Source organism: Acanthopagrus latus, chromosome 12, assembly GCF_904848185.1.
Source record: "Acanthopagrus latus isolate v.2019 chromosome 12, fAcaLat1.1, whole genome shotgun sequence".
In the NCBI taxonomy this organism is placed as follows: Eukaryota; Metazoa; Chordata; class Actinopteri; order Spariformes; family Sparidae; genus Acanthopagrus; species Acanthopagrus latus.
Window position 1 is genome coordinate 6,361,309 of NC_051050.1, and position 22,250 is coordinate 6,383,558.

The following is a 22,250-nucleotide window of genomic DNA, read 5'->3' on the forward strand; positions in this document are numbered from 1 at the left end:
TTCATGTTGCAACTCAGGGCACTAATTCTTCATTGTTGTGTCACTGATAAAAGGCCCAGTATTGTTATACAAAAGTTAAATTACTGTAAGTGTAACTATCGAGACTCTACAGCATCTTATGGAAGACTTGAGAGGCGATGTAGCTGAAGCTCTTTAACACAGACGTCATCATCACACTGTGAAATTACAGCCTGATGTCGCGTCCAACGACTGAGTGTCAACAGGTGACAGATTTATCTGACATCTGTCATAATTATACACTGAATCAACAGACATGTCAATGTTTCATGTCGTTCCAGTGTTGACTTTCCCATGTGGTTCACAGATACAGTGAAGCAGCAGCTGGCAATAAAAATGTTACTGTCCATATGTCAAATTCACAGAGAGGAGGAGGAAGTGTTAACAATTGGTGACATAAAAGAGGCAGCAGTGATGCATGCTGTTACAACAACTTCTAAAAAAAACCTCAAAGTTAGTTTAGTTTCCTACCTCCTTTTTTTTTTAAAATAAGAAGATCCTGTCAATTTTTAAACTAGTATTCTATTTCAGCCCCTTTCAACTGGCTGCCCCTGGGCCAAATGTGGCTTTAACTACCTCATTCTGGCCCTTTCATCGTTTTATTAGCGGGCTAATTGGCCCATTCCTTAGTCATGTCTGTTGCCAAGCACAGACCTACTCTCACTTCATTAGTGAAGTTTCCACCCAGGCTGTTTCAGCAGAGGGAGATCCTACTTCTAAGATTCAAAAAGGCCATTGTTTGTTTCCTGACATTTTTTTCATATTCTAGAAATAAATAAAGTTGCATTTAGTTTGGAGACATTTAGTTTCTTCTTTACTTTTCTATTTAAAAAAAGAAATACAAGATCCCCTAACATCTCTCGTGTCTTGACTGAAAATCTACAAAGTCTTAAATCGCCGGCAGAGGTATTTCCTTTGTGCCTGTGCGGAAGGAAATAGCTCTCCGCAGATATACAAAGTGTTTTTATGATTGAGCAAGGCGAGGCAAGTTTTTTTGTATCGCACAATTCAGACACAAGGTAACTCAGCGTGTTTTACAGTGGCATAAAATTACATTAAAAGACATTAAAAACAAGTAGGACGACATCAAGAAACAAAACATTAAAACAAGGTAAGAAATCGGAAAATAAACTAAAACAGCACAGGTTTAAACGAGACAAGACTAAAGAATAGACGTCACAGCGCAGCCTTGAAATTGCTTCAGTAAAAAGCAGTGGCAAACAGAAAGGTCCTCAGCCTTGATTTAAGAGAGGTGAGAGTTTGAGCAGACCTGTGGTTTTCAGGGAGTTTGCTCCAGATAAGTGGCGCATAATAACTGAACGCTGCTTCCCCATGTTTAGTTATTGATTCTAGGGACTGAAAGTAGACCTGTAGCTAAAGACCTCAGAGGTCTGGATGGTTTCCTAACGTAGTAGCAGATATTCTGACAGGAAGCCAGTGTAGATATCTAAGAACTGGAGTGAGGTGATATACTTTTTGGTTAATGTTAGGACTTAAGCATTAGGGTTCTGAATCAGCTGTCTGGTGGATCTTTTAGAGAGTCATGTAAAGACACGGTTACAGTAGTCAAGTCTGCTGAAGATAAATGCAAGTTTTTCCAAATTCTGCTGAGACATAAGTTCTTATGTAGTTCTTATTCTTAAGGTGATGGTAGGCTTCCTTTGAAATTGTCTAAGTCCATGATGACAACAAGGTTTCTGGCTTAGTCAGTTTTCAACATTATAGATTGAAGCTGAGCAGAAACTGTTAGTCATTATTGCTTGGCTCCAAAAACAGTCATGTCAGTCTTATCTTTGTTTAACTGAAGAAAACCCATGACACATCCAATAATTGATATGTTCAACATACCTACTCAGCTTTTGTATGGGACTAAAGTCCCCTGGTGATATGGTTATGTAAACTGGTTTGTCACCTGCATAACTATGGTAACATATCTTGTTGTTTTCCATAATCTGAGCTAGAGGAAGCATTTAAATGCTGAATAGCAGAGGCCCCAGAATGGAGCCCTGGGGTACTCCACTTGTCATTTTCATCCATTCAGAAGTGTAATTACCTATGGACCCAAAGTAGCCTCTATAATTTAGATATGATTTAAACCAATTTGATGCTGTACCAGAGAGTCTAACCCAGTTTTTCCACTCAGTCCAATCGTGTATTGTGGCTGATCGTGTCAAACGCAGCACTGAGATCCAGTAACAACTAAGACTGAAATTTTACCACTGTGCTTAAATAAATGTCATTGAGGAACTTGACAAGAGCAGGAGCATTTTAAGTCACCAGTATCGCTATTATAACTGCTTCTAACCAAAAATATGTCTTGTAAATGGTACTGGTGAAGAGGCAAAGAAGAAGAAAGAAAGAAGAAGGAGAAACTCAGCTAAATGGGTGAAATCATGCAGTGATGGTGAACAAAAAGAAAAAGGGCACCAGCTGTATGCAGTGGTGCATGTCTTCAAGCCCAAGTCAAGTAATCCTGATGATTTAAGTTAAGCCCATAATTGCAGCTCGAGGTTGGTGCCATCTTTTCTCTAAGACCTTTCAAACAGGGTCTGTGGGTTGTTTCTTTCCATTTTTGATATTTGTCAGCAATACCTGTGATATGAAATGTCAAAATGTCTCCTTGAATAAGGACCTGGTTTCGTGAACGCTGGCTCACTGTCACACTGTTGTCAGGCATGAAAATCACTCACCTTTCAGCAAAATTTGCCGTTTTTAAACCAAAATAGGTGACCTACGTGAATTGCGTAGAAAGTATTTTTGCGGGGGGGGTCTTATGTTATGTTCTGTATTTTCCCATTCCTCCTTTCTTGTCTGTCTCCCCCTGTCTGTCAGTATCGTGTACTTCATGCCTTCTCCTGTGTCATTCCCTCATCATCTCACCCATCCTCCTCCCTCCTCTCCCCTCACCTGTTCCTCATTTCATCATTAGTGTCTGTGTATTTAGTTTCTGCCTGCCCTCGTCTCTTTGTCCTGTCATTACTTCTACTTCTGTTTGGTCTGTCTGTGGTGTTTAATGTCTCCTGTGAGTTCCTCCCTCCGAGTTCCTTGTTTTTCCTGTTTTTAAGTGGTATGTGGCTTTTTTTTATTTTGAATTGTTGCCCCTGAGTTTTGATTTGTACTTTGCCTTTATTGTTGGCACTTTGTTTTCTGTGTTTTTGCCACTTTGTTTCTTTTAGTGCTTGGACTCAGTTTCTTTTGTGCTCCTGGTTTTTGTGGGTTTCGGCTTTTGTTTAATAAAGCTCGCTTTTTGTTTCCCTCTTATCCCGCCTCCTGTCTAAATTTGCATTTGGGTCCATCCCTTAGTTTTCCCCTTTAAACCCCTTGTGACAGAGTGGCTCTGCTGTTGTCAACTTGATTAAACATTACGTGGTTTGATTAATGGATGTGAAAGTAAACATAACAACTGAACAAGACTCTACAAGTCTAACAAGCTTCTAGTCTAACTGCCCAAAGTGAGGCTATGTGAAGCTGACCTTAGCTTTATTAAGGACACATTACAGTTTATGTTGATTAATACAGTGCAATGGGGTTCAGTGTTATCAGAGTTTTACTGAATCTGTTCTTACCTAGTACTGACTTGGTCTGGTTGTCTCTATCAAATTTGAAAACAGGATGGCAAGGTGATTGGCGTTTAGCACACTAAACTAATACTGTCTGGATCACCTGCATTACTATTCTAATAATCACTTAACAGTAATTAAGAGTTCAAACAGAGTTAAGAGCTCAATGCAAAAAGGGATAAACTCAAAATATTGAATTGTAAAATAAGGGAGCCCTGTGATGAACTGGCGATCTGTCCAGACTGCACCCTGCCCCTCACCCGGTGTCAGCTGGGACCTATTCCAGCTCCCCACATCCCTCTGAAGGATAAGCGGTCACAGATGATGGATGAATGAATGGATGGAAATAACGACAATTAGTCAAAGTTCAGCTATAAATCACATCTTCCCAGCGGAGAACCAATCAGCGCTCGGAGTCTCATTAATCTCTCTGACAGAGTGTGACGGAGTGTCGGCTGTGATCAGGGCAGAGGGTCAGCGAACCAGAACAAACGTCTCACCTGACAATATTCTGTGACCAACCTCTGCCTCAGTAAGGTATGTCATTAATTAACAACAACAGCCATGATCTAATTAATGATGGCACGCGTAATTTAATTAAAGATTGTACTGATTGTGACAGTGCCTGTGTAGGAGCTATGTTCCACTGGGGTTACCGTGGTATCGTTTTCAGAGGTGGAGACATGTTATTCACCTTTCCATGTGATGGTTTCTTTAAAAAGATCCATGTTTAAGTTAGCTTAAAAACTGACATGTACACACATGTCCAACACAGCTCTTATTTCTCTGTTGCGACATGTCCTTGATTTTGCTTGTCAGCTTGTTTTAAAATATCATGGTGGAACATCTGGAAGGGACATATGCCACTTTAAACATATTTCTTGAAGAGTTAGCCATGCTAGCACTATTATGAAGCTACATGCCCAAAGTGACAATATTGATACTTAGCTTATGTTTAGCAGGAAATGTTTACCATGCTCAGCATTTTAGGTAAATATACAATTTCATGGCAAGCTAGTTTTCAAGACAATTTACGTCCAAATGGCGGACCAACAAAACAAATGATCCAGTATCAGATATAACAATGCTTGTAACACAGAAAACAATCTAACAGAAACTAGTCCATAGTAACGTTAGCTTAAAATTGTCATGGCTCATATATTTGTCAGCTATTCCTTCATACAGCAGATACAGATCAACACAACCGTGTCACTGGAGAGATGCTTGATTCTACCTGATGAATATAAGTGCAGTATTTACTCTGTTCATCAGCCAGTGAGAAACATAGGCCTGGCTCTTGGTCCTTTAATGGTGTAATCTGCAAAATATGGCCCGAATTCAAAGGTAGCTCCAAAAATATAGGGTTCACCATATCTCCAGAGTAACCAACAAGTGCTGCTCTTTGCCAGCTATTCTTGATTGTAGCTAGCAACCATAAGCTAGTTAGCTCATGGCTCAGTTAGCCGTGGAGCCTGAGTTTGTCACCAGGGGGAGTCACCACAGGCAACAGGGCCCAGCTCAGCTAGACTTGCCAGATTTGATTTAGTCCAAACCAGAGGTGACTGTGTACAGACAACACACACAACACTGTGATGGCAAGTTTTTCTGTGTTGAGTGTGTTTTATGATGTGTTAACGAGGCAATCAAGCTTGTCTGTTCAGTAAGAAGAGACCCTTGTATTTAAAAGGTGTACTTTTTTTGTTTTCTGTTAAGTAAGAAATTAGAAGTAAGAGTTTTTAATTTCTTGACATTTTGTACATTTATTTTGTTCATTTATCACACTTAATGCCAGCATGTACATATCTGTCAGCTAACAGTACCAGGAGTTATCACACTATGCCTCTTGTGACACAAAGTGGTATTAAGACACAGGCCTGGCTGGGGCTAGCTCGTTAGCATGCTATCGCCAGTAGATATCTCTGTGACATAACTGCAATGTCAGTTCATTTATTAAACTACAATTCTGGCCAAAGTGACAGCTTTGCTTTGACTCTGTGCTGCTTCCCGCTGGGCAGGTCACAAACACTGAGACTGTCTGTCTCAAATTGCTACTTATACAACAATAGTTATAATATTCAGTGCAGGGGAGAGCAGTTAAGAGTCAAGCTGTCTGAGTCTGAAAGCTTTTGAATGCTGGCGCCCCATCTGATTCAATTCTAACATGAAGAAATTGAATAATGCAGATATTAAACACTTTCGAGTTTTGTATAGAGCTCTGTGTCTTCATTTTGATTTATGTTGCACTTGGAAAGCTTGTTCTTGATAAGTGCATAACAAAATGCATTCATCCCGTTGGTTAGACTTTGTCCATTCTTTTAAGGAGGTCCTCGTATTCCCTTATGTAAGCTGACTGCTGGGCTGGAGCAGGACAGTTGTTAAAAATATCCCATCATGCACTGCTGCCTCACCACTGGACCACTGCACATAAGACCTACTTTTTCTTAATTGATGTTCTTGCTCGCCTTCATTTGTTCTCTAAACCCTCTCGCTCCTGTTTGATTCTTTTAAATGTTATAGTTTCTTCTTGTGTATGTTTCTGCATAGCTTGACGTCTTGTTCTTCTTTGATATAGAGTTTGATATATTTTCTCCATTTTGGTTCAGTATGTGCGTACATTGTTTCAACTGTGAAGCCCTTTGAAATTCTTAAAATAGCAGTAAAAGACATGCAACACTACAAATATCTTACTGACTTACTCGCGTGCTGAGATGAAAATCATTTGTGCTCACGATGAGTCAAGTAATCCATCAGCCAATCGGAAGAAAATAAATTGACAACAATTTTGGTAATCAGCTAATAAAAATGCTTATTATTCTCTAGTTCAGCATCTCATAAGTGAAGATTTGATGCTTTTTATCATTTGTATAAACTTCAATTTGGTATCTTTTGTTTGTGACTGTTGCTTGGACAAAAACAAGTTATTTTGAAGACTTTTTGAGAACCTTGGGCACTGGGAAATTGTGTCATTGAGACATTGTTCTGTATTTCCTGACTGTTCAATATTATCAATATACTGTACAATCAAAAGATTAGTCATAAAATCCACAGATTGAATGCCAATGTAAGTAGCTGTTAGTCACAAGAAATTCAGGTCATCGATATGTAACGTGAACTTGAAATTTCAAAAATAAAATCACACAATTGGTTTGACTTGTCAATGTCAGTATATTTTATTTACAGTTGTATAAACAGGATGAGTCAATGCAAGATCTTCACTGGAAAAGGTAAGAAAAACAAGTGGTTTCTCCCTTATGGGGTTTAGTGTGTGTGTTTGTGTGTGTGTGTCTGTGTGTGAGAAATTATGGTTCGAAACATTCTCAGTTGCAGTCGTAATACAAGCGCAGTGCGATCTCCTCATCCCTATTTACACTGAACCAAACTTTATTTACAGTTCATTCAATTTAAGTGCTCCGCAAAGCTCGGCTAACTGTAATCAGCGACAGCAGGCATCCAAAAACAAACCAAAGCACTGTTAGAAACACGTAAGCATGCATAGGCTGGAATGGGAACAGGATCAGAAGCAAACTCTTGGTTCAAGTTGAGAAACCAAATTGCGTGTTAGGACTGTGTGTGGTCGTTTCAAAAGAGATTTGTGGAAATAAACACTTCTGATGGAGGAGGTACTAACTGTGACTGATGTTGTAGTGGTTCTGTTCTAGTTTCTTGGTGTGTTTTTTTTTTTTTTTTTACAGTTTGGGAGACCCCTCAGCATAAAGTGCTATATGCAGTGCCAGACACCAGACAGGATGTGATAGTCTTTGTCATCGAACAGCAGTGGTTTCTCAGCTCCAGAAAATGGGAAACGGCCTGTTTTCGCATCTAACCGCGCTCGCAAACTGAGCCACGCTTTCAATTCACTCGGGTTCCCTCATGTAAAAGTTCTCTTCTGGGAGGAAGTTTTGCATGAAAGACCGAGTGCTGGTTGGGTGAAAAACCTGGCCCTTTGATGCAACCCCTCGGAGACTGGAAGAGAGAAAGACTGCTGCGGCGGGAGAGAGGAAGAGAGAGAGGGCGTCCCCCAGCGTATCATGGCTTACGTTCTCAAACGTGTTTGGATGGAAATAAACAAAAAGAAAAAAAAAAACAAAAAACATTTTAATGAACTGTTTCATCAGACTGCAAATTAATCTGTCAGCTCAAGTAGTCACCTGCGTATCTGTTTGGATCAATAGTAGTAAAGCTTAACAGATCTTTCGTCTTACTAGGATTAAAAAAACATGCATTTGGCATATTAGTACAAAAGTAAAGGGGAAAGGGGGAAGATATGATACAGATATATCCTTCAAAATGACAATAAACAATTTCATCATTCAGATACATAAAACTCTTATACAAGCACACACACATGCTTCCATCATCTTCACTGGTAGACAAGATGAATCCTTTCCTCGTCACTGGTGCCACGATTAGTGCTTCAAATAATGAAACAGTGTCTATAAACCTTTTAAAGTGTTGATAAAAACACAGGTAGTTCCTATTAAAAAAATACGTGATATCCATTGAAGCTTACAGTACAGTCTTGTATTGCAGTAAATGTTGATAAGAAAAAGTAGATATTACTATTGTGTCTAAGCCCTAATTGGGAAGTGATATGTGGAGTACGGTACTTGCACCAAAAACTAGTTTATCCGTTGACTTAACCAAACTAAACCTGGCTCGCTAAAGTCCTACAGCTGCTCAATAAATCTGAAAGTAGTTAACATCAAACATTAATAAATTCCCATGAATAAAAGGACGAAAACAAGGTTAAATAAGTTCAGCTATTAACATACAGAAGGAAAAGATTGTATATGTGAGTCGGATGGGTTTCTTCTGTGCATGCTCAGGGACCCTACAAACATCTAACGCCAGATAATCCTGACTTTGAAAGAAAGGTGCAAGTTCAGTGTTTTCTTCTTTTTGTCTTTTTTTTTTTTTCGTCTTTTTCAGCCACGTCTCTCCGGCAAGAAGTCTTTCCTCAAAAGCTCCGTCGGCAGGCAAAGCTTCGGTTTCAGCGGCGAAGGGAACGAGGAGACAGGTCCTCCCTTTTCCTCTCCCCTCCGCTCCCTCGTTTCCTCTCTCCTCGGGGAGCAGAACGTCTCCCCCCTCTCTTTTACACCACGGTGCTGACAGACGGGTCAGACAAGTTGAGTTGGCCCGTGATGTCAGTGGGTGGGTACTGCTGCAGAGGTGAAGAGACATGGGGGGGAAGGAGGAAGGGAGACACATAACAGGGTGTCATTCTTGACAAGAGAAGCATTTGGAGGGTTCTTCTTGCTGTTAACCTTAGTGTAATTATCTAAACATCCATTGGTTATTCTATTTAAAGAACACCTTTGCTTCATTTCTGCAGAAATGTAGAAGCAGGAGGGTTCTCTAACCCCTCTCAGGCACACCTTCGTTTTTGCTGAATGTCTTCAGGATGGATTTTTGGATTCTGTGGTCGTGCCTGAGGTGGGTTAGTTGGGAACGGACGCAAGGTCACGACTTTAGACAACAGCGAATTTGAACCAGGCATTGTTTTAATTTTTGGTAATATCTTCCTGCCGTGCGCCTCATTTTTTCTCGCCGCAGTCGTCTTAACGCATGCAGACAGGCCGCTTCTCTAAACGTGAGGATGACTTTTGGGCTGATTTCAAAGTGCTGTTGCGTCGGACTCTTGCGTCCAGTCCCCGCTTCATTCACCGTGCTTCTTTTGAAGCAGAGTGCGTTGAATTATAGGCGTCTACAGTGCTGAGAGGGGAAACAAGATCCCGATTCCATGCAGGTGCTTAGTTTCTATGGCAACAGTGATTTTGCTTTTGACTGAATCTTTTTTTGTGTGCGGACCGACAGCAGTAAGCCATATATATATAAATATTTTTAACAATGCTGAGGCTGCTCTTTCGGCTGATGAGCACAAATATAGGAAACCTGGTGGAACAATGATTCGTTAAACATGGTACATAAAGTCAATTACATCATAAATAGAGCTTGTGACATGCTGTTCTTTTCATGTTTTGGAACACAGTGTAATAATTGGGTGGAGTAATAAACTCTCTCTGATGATTTCCAGCGTGCCAATCATAATCTTGACTCACAGAAAAACCTGTTTCATAACATCCAATGTGCGAGAGACCATGTTTTGTTTTGTGCAGCGAATGCAACACAAAAGGGAACAGAACCAAAACAGGGAAGAGTCTTGCCTCGGCGTACCCATCTCAAATTTTGTCCTTCTCAATTGAGCAAGATCTTAACAGGATTTCTAAGTGCCTCTCGTTTCAAGCTGATAGAGCCAATACATTCAAGCATATGAGCTTCAGAAGCTGTTATGATGCAACTGACATGCTGACAGATTGGGAAACATCCAGACTGAATGTTAGAATGTTGATTTTTTTTCTTCTGAATAGAGTCAGAGTGGATGTTACTCATCTCCTTGACCCGCGAGTTGCATCATGATCATATGGCTTACAGCCCCCATTTGGGTCTCCTCATGTCTTGTACCTTGAGGGCCTGCTAACAGCGCGCCCTACTGGGGTCAAGTGGACCAGCAAAAGAGAGACACTTCACTGACATCACAACCACAGTTAATGGTTATTATAAAGCTACTTATTCAGTACAGCTATGGTGAGTCTTCTTAATCAACGGCACGGCTACAGAGATTATCTCTACTTGTCACTACAGCTATGACAGTTACAGTCAGTGGCATGCTTGCAGAGGGAGAGAGGAGCAGTGTGGCATGTGGGTGAGGGACACTGACACTCAAGTCCATTGATATCCATTAATATAAAATAAGAACATTGATATAAAATCAAAAATAATGGTCAAAGACTGGGGATGGTAGATCTTTCAATTGGAGCATCGTTTTTAAAAGTTGCACTAAATCCTGTTTTGCATTTCCACGTTTTCAGCCATTTGTTTCGCCCAAAAAAAGACCAGCATCCGAAAGCCTCACACAGACATATTAACGATACACGGGCGATGCCGCTTCTCTTCTTCTCTTCAAACCAATTCTAGTGAGAAACCTCCAGGGGAGAGCAAAGGTGATTTGGTTCAATCAAAGCAGAAACATCCATAAAAAAAGAGAGTTAAAACAAGAGAAAGAGAGAAAGACAGCAAATCAAATCAAAACACACAAAAAAACCCCTTTCACTTTGTGACCCATTAGCTCAGTTTCCATAGGCTACATCTCCCCTGAGAAACACATTCAGAACACAATGTTAGTACAGCGGCCTCTCTGCGAAGGTGCTACCTCCACAGATTATTGCTGTTTTTGTTTTAGTCCTATGCCAGATTCGGTCAGCGACCAGCTATGCCTGGCGGTGCAGCTGGGCACAAATGACTGCGGGTCACTGGTTTGTCAGAGCACTCCCAGCTTGTGGAGCACAATCTCCCGACCGCAACGAGCAGGACTTTTTCTACTGAACTGTGAAAGAATGGAGAAAACCTGACACTCTCAGTGTGCTGCAACAAAGGAGTCACGCAAAGATAAAGAGACTGTGTAAAATGTGATTCGGAGAACGAAGGGCAGCTTGTATTTGTAACACAGTGAGAGTCTAAGGCGTCGCAGAGTCTGTAGCCGGCAAAAAACAAGGAGTAAAACATAAAAGAAGGCCGTCGTCACCACCTGAAAATATACCCTGAAAGAGGCATGCACAGTTCAGACCACAAGGACACTGAAAAATAAAACAAGAATTATGACAAATAAAATATGACAAAGCAAAAAAGTAAACTGATTAATAGAAAAATCCATGAGTGTAATCCTGAAATAGACATGTTAAAAAAATAAGACGACACATTAGTTTTGTTCCCGGGAGGACTCGCCGTCACGACTACCTTGGGGATGGCATTGGAAAAAAAAAAAGAAAATAAGAAAAAAAGACAAAACACCAGCGCATGCTTCTCCAACCAAAAGCAAACCAACGGTGGCGGAAACTCAAACAGAGGAGGTGCGGGCGGCATCGGTGCAAAGAAACGATGGATACACAAAGGATCAGGCAGTCAGAAAAACGACAGGACACAAATATATAAACAAATACGCTGACGTACAGTATACACACACCACAACGGCACCAAGGTATACACAATCGCCAGAATCCACGTCCAAACCAGAGGCAGGGAGGAAGAGCAGCCCAAGACAAAAACACCACTGGCAGACTGCTTGCTTTTTTTCGCCCCCCTCCTCCAGAGGAACACGCCACTAAAACCCATCCAGACCCCCCCCTGAAAATCACTTGGGACACCCCCTTTCCCCCGAAAAAATTCAGAGCCCAGCTCCTGGCCTGGCCTGACCTGAGTTCCTGCACTGATGCCCTCCAGCCTGTAGAGGACCTACAGGTGCTAAATGGTGATGGCTGATCGATGGTGGACGGACAGACACGTGGCAGAGGCCGCCGAGGGAGCCTTGTGGAAATGAGTGAGTGGAACATGTCTCGCGGTTCGGTTTATGGAGATGTCGGCAGAGAGAGGACAGAGAAAGAGGAAAGGAGAGGGGTGAGAGTAGAGACAGAGGACGAGGAGGAGGACGAAGAAGAGGAGGAAAGAGCGGGGAGAGTAAACAAGGAAGATGTTGCTTCTTCGTCTCCTTACCGTGTCTTTGGAGGACCTACGTCTCTTGATGCTGGAGGCCAGGGTGGTACTGATGGACCTAAAAGAGGCTTTCTTTTTGGGGTCGGGCTCTGCTCTACCACTTTTCCTATCCTAAAATGAATATATGTAGAAACATTATTCATGCTCTCTGGCTGGGGTGATAACCGTGGTTCCAGTCTCACCCGGTCGCTCTTCCCACCATCACCACCACCACCACCACCACCCATCCCCCTTATAAATTACCTCACTTTATGTTGTCTAAATAGAGGGAGGGTCCTACGGCATTTAGAAAAGTAAATTGCGCAAAGAGGAGGAGAGAAAGGAATAAAGCCTGTTAGATGTGAGAGTGGAAATAGTCTGTTCAGTCTGATATGAGGGGCATTCGTCTACATGCTAGGCAACAGTATCACATCGGGAGTGCACAAGGCGGCACATTAGTCCTCTAGAAAATGTGCTGACACGCTCACTTGGCCCCTAGAAATGCATTGGAATGAGAGATGACTAGTAAAGATGCCAGTGGTTGTGATACCTACTGCTTTAACCACCTAAATTACTCCCGCTATGGCCTGAGGACACGTTCCTCGTCTCCACATACAGGTGATCTTAAGTTAATGGATCAACTTAACAAGATACCAAATGTGATCTAGGATTTGCTCTGTAGCCTGTTCCAACCCAGAACACTTTTAAAATGAAGTAAAAACAAAATGAATTTTAAAAAAAGGGTTAAAAAAGAAAAGGAAAGAAAAGAAGCAGTTTTAACCATATCCTCACAAGATGGCGGGCCAATTTGGTGCCCTCCCTCCCTCATACCATCAGAGTGCCCCACAGCTACTCTCAGCACAATAACTGGGTGTTTGTGTGCGAAAAAAAAAAAAATAATAATAATACTCATATTAAGGTATTCTTACATCCTGAGTCTCTAGAGAGGAAGAGGGCTGCATAGGGGGAGAAAAGAAAAATAAAATAAATTTTCCATCCACTTAATGGTTATTACTTTAAAGAAGATCCTTAAGCAAAAGCCAAGGGAACCAAAAAGGGCGGATATCTAAAAGATAAAGTAAAATAAAAAAAAAACTAGCAAAGCAAACATCCACATCCAAAGCCAGGCAGGTATAAAAAGTCAAGAAGCTACAGTATCAGAGGCCACTAAAATGCATATCAAAGAGGGAAAACAACAGCGACAAAAGTCAGTATTGAAGCCCATTTAAAGTCATTATACCTCAACGGGTATAATGGAAATTCACCCCACACACAAGGGATTGGGATGGAGGATGAGATGAGCGCATCAGAAAAAGAAAAAAAAAAGATCTGTAAAGGAATGGTCACCTATTGTTCCGCAAAAATATTCTTGCTCTGAGTTAAAGTGCAAAAAAAAAAAAAAGAAAAAAGAAAAAAGAAACAGGTACTGCGAATCTGTGTGCTTGATTTCATGATGGTCTGAGCAGATGGAGGCCTAGAGATGCTATTTCTAAAAAAAGAAAGCACTCTAAGATGGATGTTAGGCAAAGTATAAGTGGAGGATGAGTGAGCAGATGCGGGGAGGGAGGCCCGTGGGGCGGGCGGGGCAGTGTGGTGTGAATTTCAACATGCTAAAACGTTATATGGATGGAGAGAGGGGTAAAGGGGGGAAAACATAGAAGAAGTAAAACACAAAACAAATAGCATGACAAAATCGATCCTGGCCAGCACTGGCCCCGCAGTACATCTTTTTTTTTTTCATCAGGTCACATGACTAGGCACTTTTTAGGGGCACAATTGTACCGCCCATCACCCCGCCGACCAGCATGTTTCTCTCAACCCGCTAATGACATGGTATCAGGTGGAGAGCAGGCATTGGCTGGCCTGGAGGATAGATGAGCACTGGCAGAGAAGTGATTGGTGCACGACATCACCCGATTTTAGTGCAGGTAATAATGGCTAAAATCTTTTCTTTTTTTTTTTTTTTCCTGTTGGAAGATGACATCTCATGTTAGTAAATGGAGAACGTCAGCCTGCGTAACAAGAGAGTCTAACTGTGAGCGTCAATTTCTCTTCTTTTTAATACTTTACTCCCACACATTTTCTTACACGTCTGAGACTGCAGGAGCGCAGCCTGGCCGCTCTGAGCCCTGATGAAGTGCTGCGTGTGCACAGTCCCGGCCATGCACAGCATGCTGGGCCATCAGATGAAGCGTCGCATGGGACTCGCACAGTGTACAGCAGCCGCCTGTTTCTCGTCAGAAACAGAAGCGAGCTGCCACACTGCATCATCATAAAAACCATCGTCATCGTCAGCATCGTCAGCATCATCATCGTCATCATCATCACCACGCAACAGGGTTTTCTTTGTTTTCATCCCAAATTGACACCAGTTTCAGTCTCGCTCAGACAGTGCACTTCTGAGTAACGCGGGGTTTTAAAAGGCAGACGTGTAGCCCCTCAGGGATGTAGTGGTCGACGACACATCAGGATCACAGACAAATCAGAGGCGTATAGATATAAATCTGTATGATGTAAATTTAAACAACACATTATAATAGCATCAAGACCAAGCTGCAAAACAAGTACAGGAAAATGTAAAATACAAAGAGCAAATATAGTTCGAACCAGAGCAGTCGTATTGGCAACTCGTTATATATATAATGGAATCAGCGTCAATGTTGAGAGATGTGCAGAAATACATTATAGAAGATTTCACTGCCATCTATTTTATTCTAGGCATGTTTGTATCTGTAATATTGCTAACTCCATCTGTCTGTAAAGGTGATGGGTTTTGAGCTAACAAACAAAGGGAGTCCATCACATAAAACATGGAAAATGTATCCAGTAATGACAGGACCAGCACAAAGAGAGCTGAAATGAGAGCAGTTCTTTAATTTCTGATTCAGGCTAATGTCCAGATCTTTTAAAGCTGGAGTAACTTGTCAGATGTGTCAGAATTATCTCTGTAATGAAGGGACACCATCTGTAGACTTCCCTCCGTTAGCATGAGCGTTCAATTCAGACATTGGTCATGGTGGAAAGTTTTTCAGAAATGTTTGTGAAACCTGGTAAGATTGTTGTTATGACTTTATAACCAGCATTATGTTACTTTTTTTCCATAAAATAACAGCTTTAATCATTTTAATGGACCCATAGCTTTGCTTTTTGCTGAGGTAACCGCTTATTTATGCTAGCGTAGTTGTGGAAAGATAGCGAGCCAGTTAGCAGTGCAGCTAGCTCACCCTGCCAGGACCAGATTGGAAGCCGCAGCACTGACAGTCAGTGTTTACACCGCTAGCACAGGGGCTACGGCCCACTGCAAGGAGGAGGTTTTCAGGCCCGGAGCAGGGATGGTAGGTTTGGTTTATGTTTATATGGCAAAGTAGATATCCTACTGTTTCATATTTAGACGTACAGCAGATGCAAAGCAAAACTAGCTTAGATTTGCTTAATAATATTCACTATCTTTGAGCTTTGGTTTGGTCTCCACCAGCTTCTGAGTAAGAAATATCTGGCCATTTAGCTGCTAAATGCTACACTTTGTGTACCAACCACTTGCAAACTGTTTTTGATGCTTTTGCTGCTATAGCCTAAAATGATGCTACGGGTTGACCAGAAGTCACACAGCTGTCAAAATAGAGACAACATCTGAAGTTGTGGCTATACAGTACATCTGTTACAGACTTAGGATATAGTAAATGTATAAATTTAGATCATAAAGATTTACATCACTTTGAAAAAGGCTACTTTTAAGTCTCTTAACAAAATGTAATATGCCACTACATCTCTGTGGCTACAGCTCCTTAACGCTGGAATATTTTATGCATGCAGTCCTAGCAATGCATGCACCCTTATTTCATTGTAAAGCAAAGGTGTGTGGCATGGGTGCTGATGAAGTTTTCCGGGGTTTTGAGCATTAACAGCATATGGGTATAGTTTCAGCCTGCAGAGGATGAGGGATGTACCACATGAACAGATTTAGGTTAGTCAGAAGTGCATGTTCTCTCAGGTTACATGTCTGTGTTTAAAGGTATGTGGGTGCACAGTACTGCACAGGGCTTTGCGTAATACACCAACCTGGGGCAGTATAAGCACATGATTACATACAAACACACGTACAAGCAGTCAAAATGATGCCAACAATGGGACTCCATGTTTCAGGGCTTGCCGTACTAAGGAAGGAGGAGGCCACATAAACTGTGATCTTAGATTTTCCATCGTGATGACTTCGTGTCCTACATAACCAAGTTGTCGTTTTTAATTTGTGAAAATGAGATCACGGTGAGTAATCAAATCAGTGCACCCAAACAGTATGAATAATATCCTGCATAATATCCACGCAGAAGAGAACAGATTGTATCAGCCCAACGTGACTTTGTGGGCTCCTTCTGCAACCCTTACATGAGACCCTATTACAGTGGTTATATTTAGGGCATTGAAGATTGTGTGTGTCCGGTTATTTTAGCTCGAGGGCCCACAGTGACGGTCGGTGAGCAAGATGAGCATGCATGAGCCGTCTTTGTTCAGCGTTGCAGAGAAATCAACATGATCACCGCCGACACGGATACAAAACGCGCTACGTCTACAGGCAGTTTATTGTGTCCCTCTCCTTTCTCAGTGATCCCACCCCCCAAGCATGCATTCACCTGCTGTATGCGCCTAGAGAACGCACATCTTTATGAGGACATTCACGACAGTTAAACACAGTAGTCGGGTCAATGGCAGACACTCTCAGAAGGACATTGATTTGCTGACAGGCACTTGTGATTTTATACTGTACCTTCTTCCGGCCCTGCTTTCTCTATTCAGCAGGACCAAACACTGAGCTTTGCTTCAAGGCTCACAAAGAGTCAGCAGACAGGCAGCCAAGGCCACACCACTGACTCACAGTGTGACTGGCCATTTAATGCAGAGCCCCTGTACCCCCAAGCTATCCAATCAGGGAGTGAAACCATCAAGAATAAAGGACGGGGGGGGGGGGGCAGGTGAGTGGAGGTTGGGTGCTCCGAATGTCCAAAGCTTCGCAACCACGATTGCATTGCCGTCGGGGGCAAATCACGCTCTTCGGCCTTTTTGCTTGATTGCAGCTTAAAGGTCCAATTTGTAAGAAAGTTGATTTTCAGTGTCATTTGTGACTCCTCAAATACTGACGCTGAAGGACTGTAGGTCAGCCACCATCCCACATCGAGTTGGGAATTCTTACAAATTGGAACTTTAAAGGATTGTTCTACTCAAATTACAAAAAAAAAAAAAAAAAAAAAAAAACTTTTACTCTTAGTAGTATCTTGCCATGCAAATGTCTTCAAACTATTTCTGAAATTCTATGCTCTTTATTGGTTTGCTGGCAGAAGTTTCAGAGGATATCACAAATGCCTTGTGCATAATACCGAAACTATCTGCATGACTAGATGCCACTGGGATTAGGGTTAGTAGCAAAAAAAAAATGTATTCTTGAAATTTGGGTGAACTGACCCCAAAACTTTCCGCCTGAGTTGCATGAAGCCCCTGGCATGCAAGATGAGTCTGTCTCGCATTAGAGCTCTGCAGTATGGACACTGCAGTGGATAAGGAGACGCACTGTCGCATGGCACACACTATAGTTCTACTGAATATACTAGATGAGTCGCTGCAGCGTGATTGAGCCAGGGCATTGATTTTAATCTTTATGCTCTATTTGTATTGTTAGCTCCTGGCTGCTGTTATTATGGCAGTTGGAGAGAAGGAAATCAATGATGACGCGATCAAAGTGCATGAACCGCACAGTAATCACTGTTGTTATTGCTTTTATGATGTTTCCAGCAAGACGTTTGCTTCCTTTTCGTTGGATTTCCATGTCCACATCATCTGACCTCATGAAGCGCATAGCATACCAGCAGCTTAGTGTATACTAGTTCATGCTATGGATGTGGAAGAAGTTTTAATTTGGATGTCCAACATGTAAGAGGGCCACGAGGCTAATTATCTTACTCTAGCAGCGAGGGGTGACATGGGGGTGGAAATGGTTCCGCTAATTAGTTACATACTAATGAGGGGGTCCCGGCCACAGCTTGACTTCCAGAGGCCTCCTTACTCTCCTGCAGGCACAGACAAGAGACACGAGCGCTGTTGGGCTCTGGGAGCTCCTCTGGACCAAAGGGTGGCCTTACTGAGGCTGCCTTACGGTACACGAAGGCACCAGAGATCACAGTTTCTTGTACAGTGATCTGGAAGTCTGACCACCTCTGATGTGCAAAATAAAAACCTCCTTAAGAGGCCGAGACAAAAGTCGATCCCCATGCGAAGGGGGCTCTGGTGGCACCCTTGCACCAAAGCCTCGGCCCTTCTACCCTGCGTGTGAGCGCCCAGAGGGGATCAGTCCTACCTGAAGATTCTTCCTCCAGACATTGACGGCCGCAAAGGCCAGCTGCATCTGCTTCCTGCGGGCGTCTTTATGGCGCTTATAGGCGATTTCGATGAAGATGAGGAAGATCCCTGCTGCTATGCCTCCAGCCACCAGCATGAAGACCCCTGTTGGGAAGGGACAGACAAACAGAGAGAGAGCAGAGGTGGAGATGCGTGAGCAACAAACCCCGACAAACCCCGCCGCTTCCACTGAGCAGGAATGCAGGAATGGTGTGCCTGTCTTGCTCAGTGGTCGCCCCTCCTTTTTCAACCAGCTCCTACTGACGACGGTGGCTGTGAACCACACACTATTAATAGAAAACCACAACTGCACAAAGCCACTGCACAAGTTACTGTACGGCACACTTCCACAGAGCACCCACGCCGACACTAAAACAACGATTTTTGTAAAGGTATTGGACAAAAAGGCGCTACAGTACCTTACCACTGCAGTTTTTGTCCAATCACTTTAAACGCTTTCGCTACGCCATAAGGACCATACCTGCCATGTTTTCAAAGGTGAGTGTGGCTGGGGCATTGCTCCTTGAGTCACACTCCTGGTATCTCACCCAGGTTTTATCTAGGTCTTCCATGAAGCCGTTCTCATGAGAACTGCAGGGGGTTGGGGGTGGTGGGGAGAGAGGTAACAAAGTTAATACACGCCGCAAAAGACGGAGTGTCCGAGCCGCTCACTCCCAGATAGCAACATAAGTGATACAGAGACAGCAGGACAGGTGACAGACAGACACAAACTTGACATAGACAAACTGACAGAAAGGGAGGGAGAGGGGAGATACAGAGATAGAAGATGTGACATAAGGCGATGCTTTGGATGGCTGTAAAAGGTCAATAGTGACCAGGAAATCATATAGATAAGAAACAAAAAAAGTCATACGAGTAATGCAGCTTCGGCTGGGACAGACCTGAGAATGGCCAGGGACACATTCTGTTTCCAGGGGCTGTCCTTGCGCATGCCTATGCCAAAGCCCGAACGGAAAAACAGCTCTCCCGTGGTCACCAGGTCGCACTTCTGCGAGGCTTCAAACTCCAGCACCGCAGAGTCCCAGATGAAAGCATGCAGCTTGCTGTGGGGGAGGGGGAGGGAGGAGGAGGAAGGAGGGAGGAGGAGGAGGGGAAGGAGGGGGTTACGGTGCGACAGTACAATGATTTACATACACATTAACGGCTCCCACCCCTCTCTCTCTCGCACACCAGATCGTGTGTGTCATACAGCGTTTACCAGCAATCTCTACCGTTGCTTATGGCCCAAATGAAATCCAATGCCAGATGGGTGAGGGCGCGTCCCCCATTGGATTCCCCCCATCTCAAAGATGTTCGTCTGGGTACAACCTGAAAAAGGGGGCTCCTGGACTCAATGTTAGCTTAACCTCACACTGGTGCCAGTGCTTTTGACACGTCCACTCTTGCTCCTGTCCCTTGACATCTGTCTTGGCTGGGCGATGGGCCTGGATCAGAGGGAATGCCGCAGTAAATCCTGCCGCTTCCATCTGTTCCAGAGGTCCATGTCCTCCCCCCACCCCCCGAGCTGACTGGGACTGGCCCTGCTTTGTGTGCCTGATAGGTCGAGCAGCCGGCCGACACGTGCTCCGGTCGGCCCGGCCTGGCCGAGACTCACTTGTCGCGCACAGCCTGGATAGCCTCGGCGGCACTCTCATAGTTGTGCTTCTCCATGTGGCGGTACATGGTGCTAAGCTCCACCTGCCGCCGGAAGTAGATATCCACGGAGCTCTGCTTCACCGTGGCGTAGATGAACTTGTCGGATGGGTTTCTCAGCTGCATAAGGACACAAGGACAAATAATGACTGGATCATGGGCCATGGATGCATAATTCATACAATTTGTTTTTGTGTATACATTTTTAAAACACATAAAAATGTTGCCATGTGCTAACATGGTCCTCATGTCATCCTGTACGCACCCTTGGGTCATTGATGCCGGTGATGCGCTCCTCAGGCCGGTCCAACACCAGGAAGGCTGCCAGGTTGGCAGTATAAGAAGCCACAATGATCATGGCAAATCCGGCCCACACCATACCCAGGATTCTCGCTGAGAAGCTGCGCGGCGCACCTGTGTGATTGACAGTTTTGTCCTTTTCAGCTAGTCATTTTTAAAATTTGTAATTGAAATGGTCATGTACAGCAGTCAGCTAAATAAATCTTTTTCTGAACAGCTCTTTCTTAGAGATTACATGGACCTTGTAACATAACCCAATTACCACAAAGTAACCAACTGCAATATCAGACATGAAAAGAAAAAACTGATCACAAATGAAACAAGGAGAGGTAACTGTTAGGAGACAAGCTGCAGCGATGGCTTTCTTCACAAAAGGAACCAATTTGTCATCCTCAAAGTAAAAACATGACAACAAGGCACCACCTGGAGCCACAAACGCCTTGATTTGGTCTTTTTACAACAGCAAAACTGTCTAAAAGCCCAAAGTCCCTGACAGCCTTATAGTGTTCTGGGAGGATAGGAACATTTACTGGTGGAAGGATTATTTAGAGATTTCAGGCGATCATTTTGTTTTCTCAGTGCCTCTGTCTCACCTTCTCCAATACCAGAGTTCAGCAACACTCCCCAGGAGAACCACATAGCAGATGATAAGGTGAGGGCATCTTCTTCTTCTTCTTCACTGTTTACTTTAAATCTTCCAAAAGGGCTAGAAGGGAAAAAATTGGGAGGGTTGCAGGAGACAAAATGAGAAATCGCTGAGATCCTGTGGAGGGGAAAACCCTGGCGACCCCAGGCAGGGAAGGAGAACTGAACGTGAGTGAGCAAAGCAAAGAGGGACACAAAGTGTGAAAGAAAACAGACAAAGACGGCTGCACGGGGACAGAGCAGTGGGATGGTTGGAGTCAATCTTCACCTCTGTCTGCCTTCGAGTCCACACGGAGGGAAGATCTGCAGTGCGAAGGAGTGCATGTACACGCACACATTCACTGAGTCAGTGAATACACATAAGCACACACACATGGACACAGACACACAAACACATGTCCCCCGTGTACCTGAACCGGTCTAGTAGGTAAAGCATCACCGCCACCACATGCACCGAAAGACCCACCAGCAGCCACAGAGTGCTTTGGAACGGCTGCATGAACGAGTCCAGTGTACTGCGAGGGATTTCCTGAAAACACACACCGAAGTTAGTTGTAGACTGATTAACAACTTCGATTACCTTATATTTGAATATTAAAATGAAGAGAAAGATCATATTCCGAGTTTATCCCTGTAAAGGACCAGAGGTGGAACATGGTATTCGTGATTATGTTTTCTACGTACAGAGTGAGAAACCAAACACTGACTCTAAAGAGAGCCACTCACATTTTTCACATATTTAGCAACCACCATAAGGTAGGTTAGAGTGTGATGCCACTAAATCTTACATGCTGGACCCTTTTAACCCATGTACTATTCACACTACCATTAACTGACCAGCTTTGCTATACTTTTTTGTGACTTTACTGCTCTTCTATACTATTCTGGCTGTCTTTTCATATCTGTATGGGTGACAATCATAACACAGACTCTTGGACTGTGCGTGAGATGTTCACAATTTCAAGATGGTTTTATTTATTTATTCATTTTTTTATGGAAGTGAGATGGTCAGAGCCAGAACTTCCTGATTTGAAAATTTGTCTTGGCATCACCTCATCATAAAGAACAATAGCGTTGTTTGGAAAATGGTCAGGTGTAGTAAAGTGGGTTATGACTGGCAGCAAGAGCTAAACCCCTTGGTATGGTTGTACAAGGTCTTTAGCT

General features: G+C 43.1%; 1 protein-coding gene and 1 long non-coding RNA gene across 7 annotated transcripts in view; one reads left to right on the forward strand and one right to left on the reverse strand.

Moving 5' to 3' along the window:
* The first annotated feature begins 501 nt into the window (after positions 1–501).
* Positions 502–7,283, forward strand: LOC119029915. Its single transcript, XR_005078129.1, has 3 exons — positions 502–3,085; positions 4,016–4,115; positions 6,759–7,283. It is a non-coding gene; the product is annotated as an uncharacterized LOC119029915 (long non-coding RNA).
* The window catches only part of grin1a (glutamate receptor, ionotropic, N-methyl D-aspartate 1a), a 39,844-nt gene continuing 24,320 nt past the window's right edge, over positions 6,727–22,250 (reverse strand). Inside the window, exons 12-21 of one of the 6 annotated variants that reach the window (XM_037117136.1) lie at positions 21,497–21,615; positions 21,035–21,147; positions 20,407–20,555; positions 20,104–20,261; positions 19,391–19,552; positions 18,970–19,079; positions 18,448–18,593; positions 13,034–13,060; positions 12,126–12,236; positions 6,727–8,739 (exon numbers count right to left, since the gene is read on the reverse strand). In XM_037117136.1, coding sequence (XP_036973031.1) covers positions 8,671–8,739; positions 12,126–12,236; positions 13,034–13,060; positions 18,448–18,593; positions 18,970–19,079; positions 19,391–19,552; positions 20,104–20,261; positions 20,407–20,555; positions 21,035–21,147; positions 21,497–21,615 — 1,164 coding nt within the window. In that variant the 3' untranslated portion in view covers positions 6,727–8,670. The remainder of the gene's footprint in view (positions 8,740–12,125; positions 12,237–13,033; positions 13,061–18,447; positions 18,594–18,969; positions 19,080–19,390; positions 19,553–20,103; positions 20,262–20,406; positions 20,556–21,034; positions 21,148–21,496; positions 21,616–22,250) is intronic. The other 5 variants (XM_037117137.1, XM_037117138.1, XM_037117139.1 and 2 more) reach the window with 5 other exon arrangements.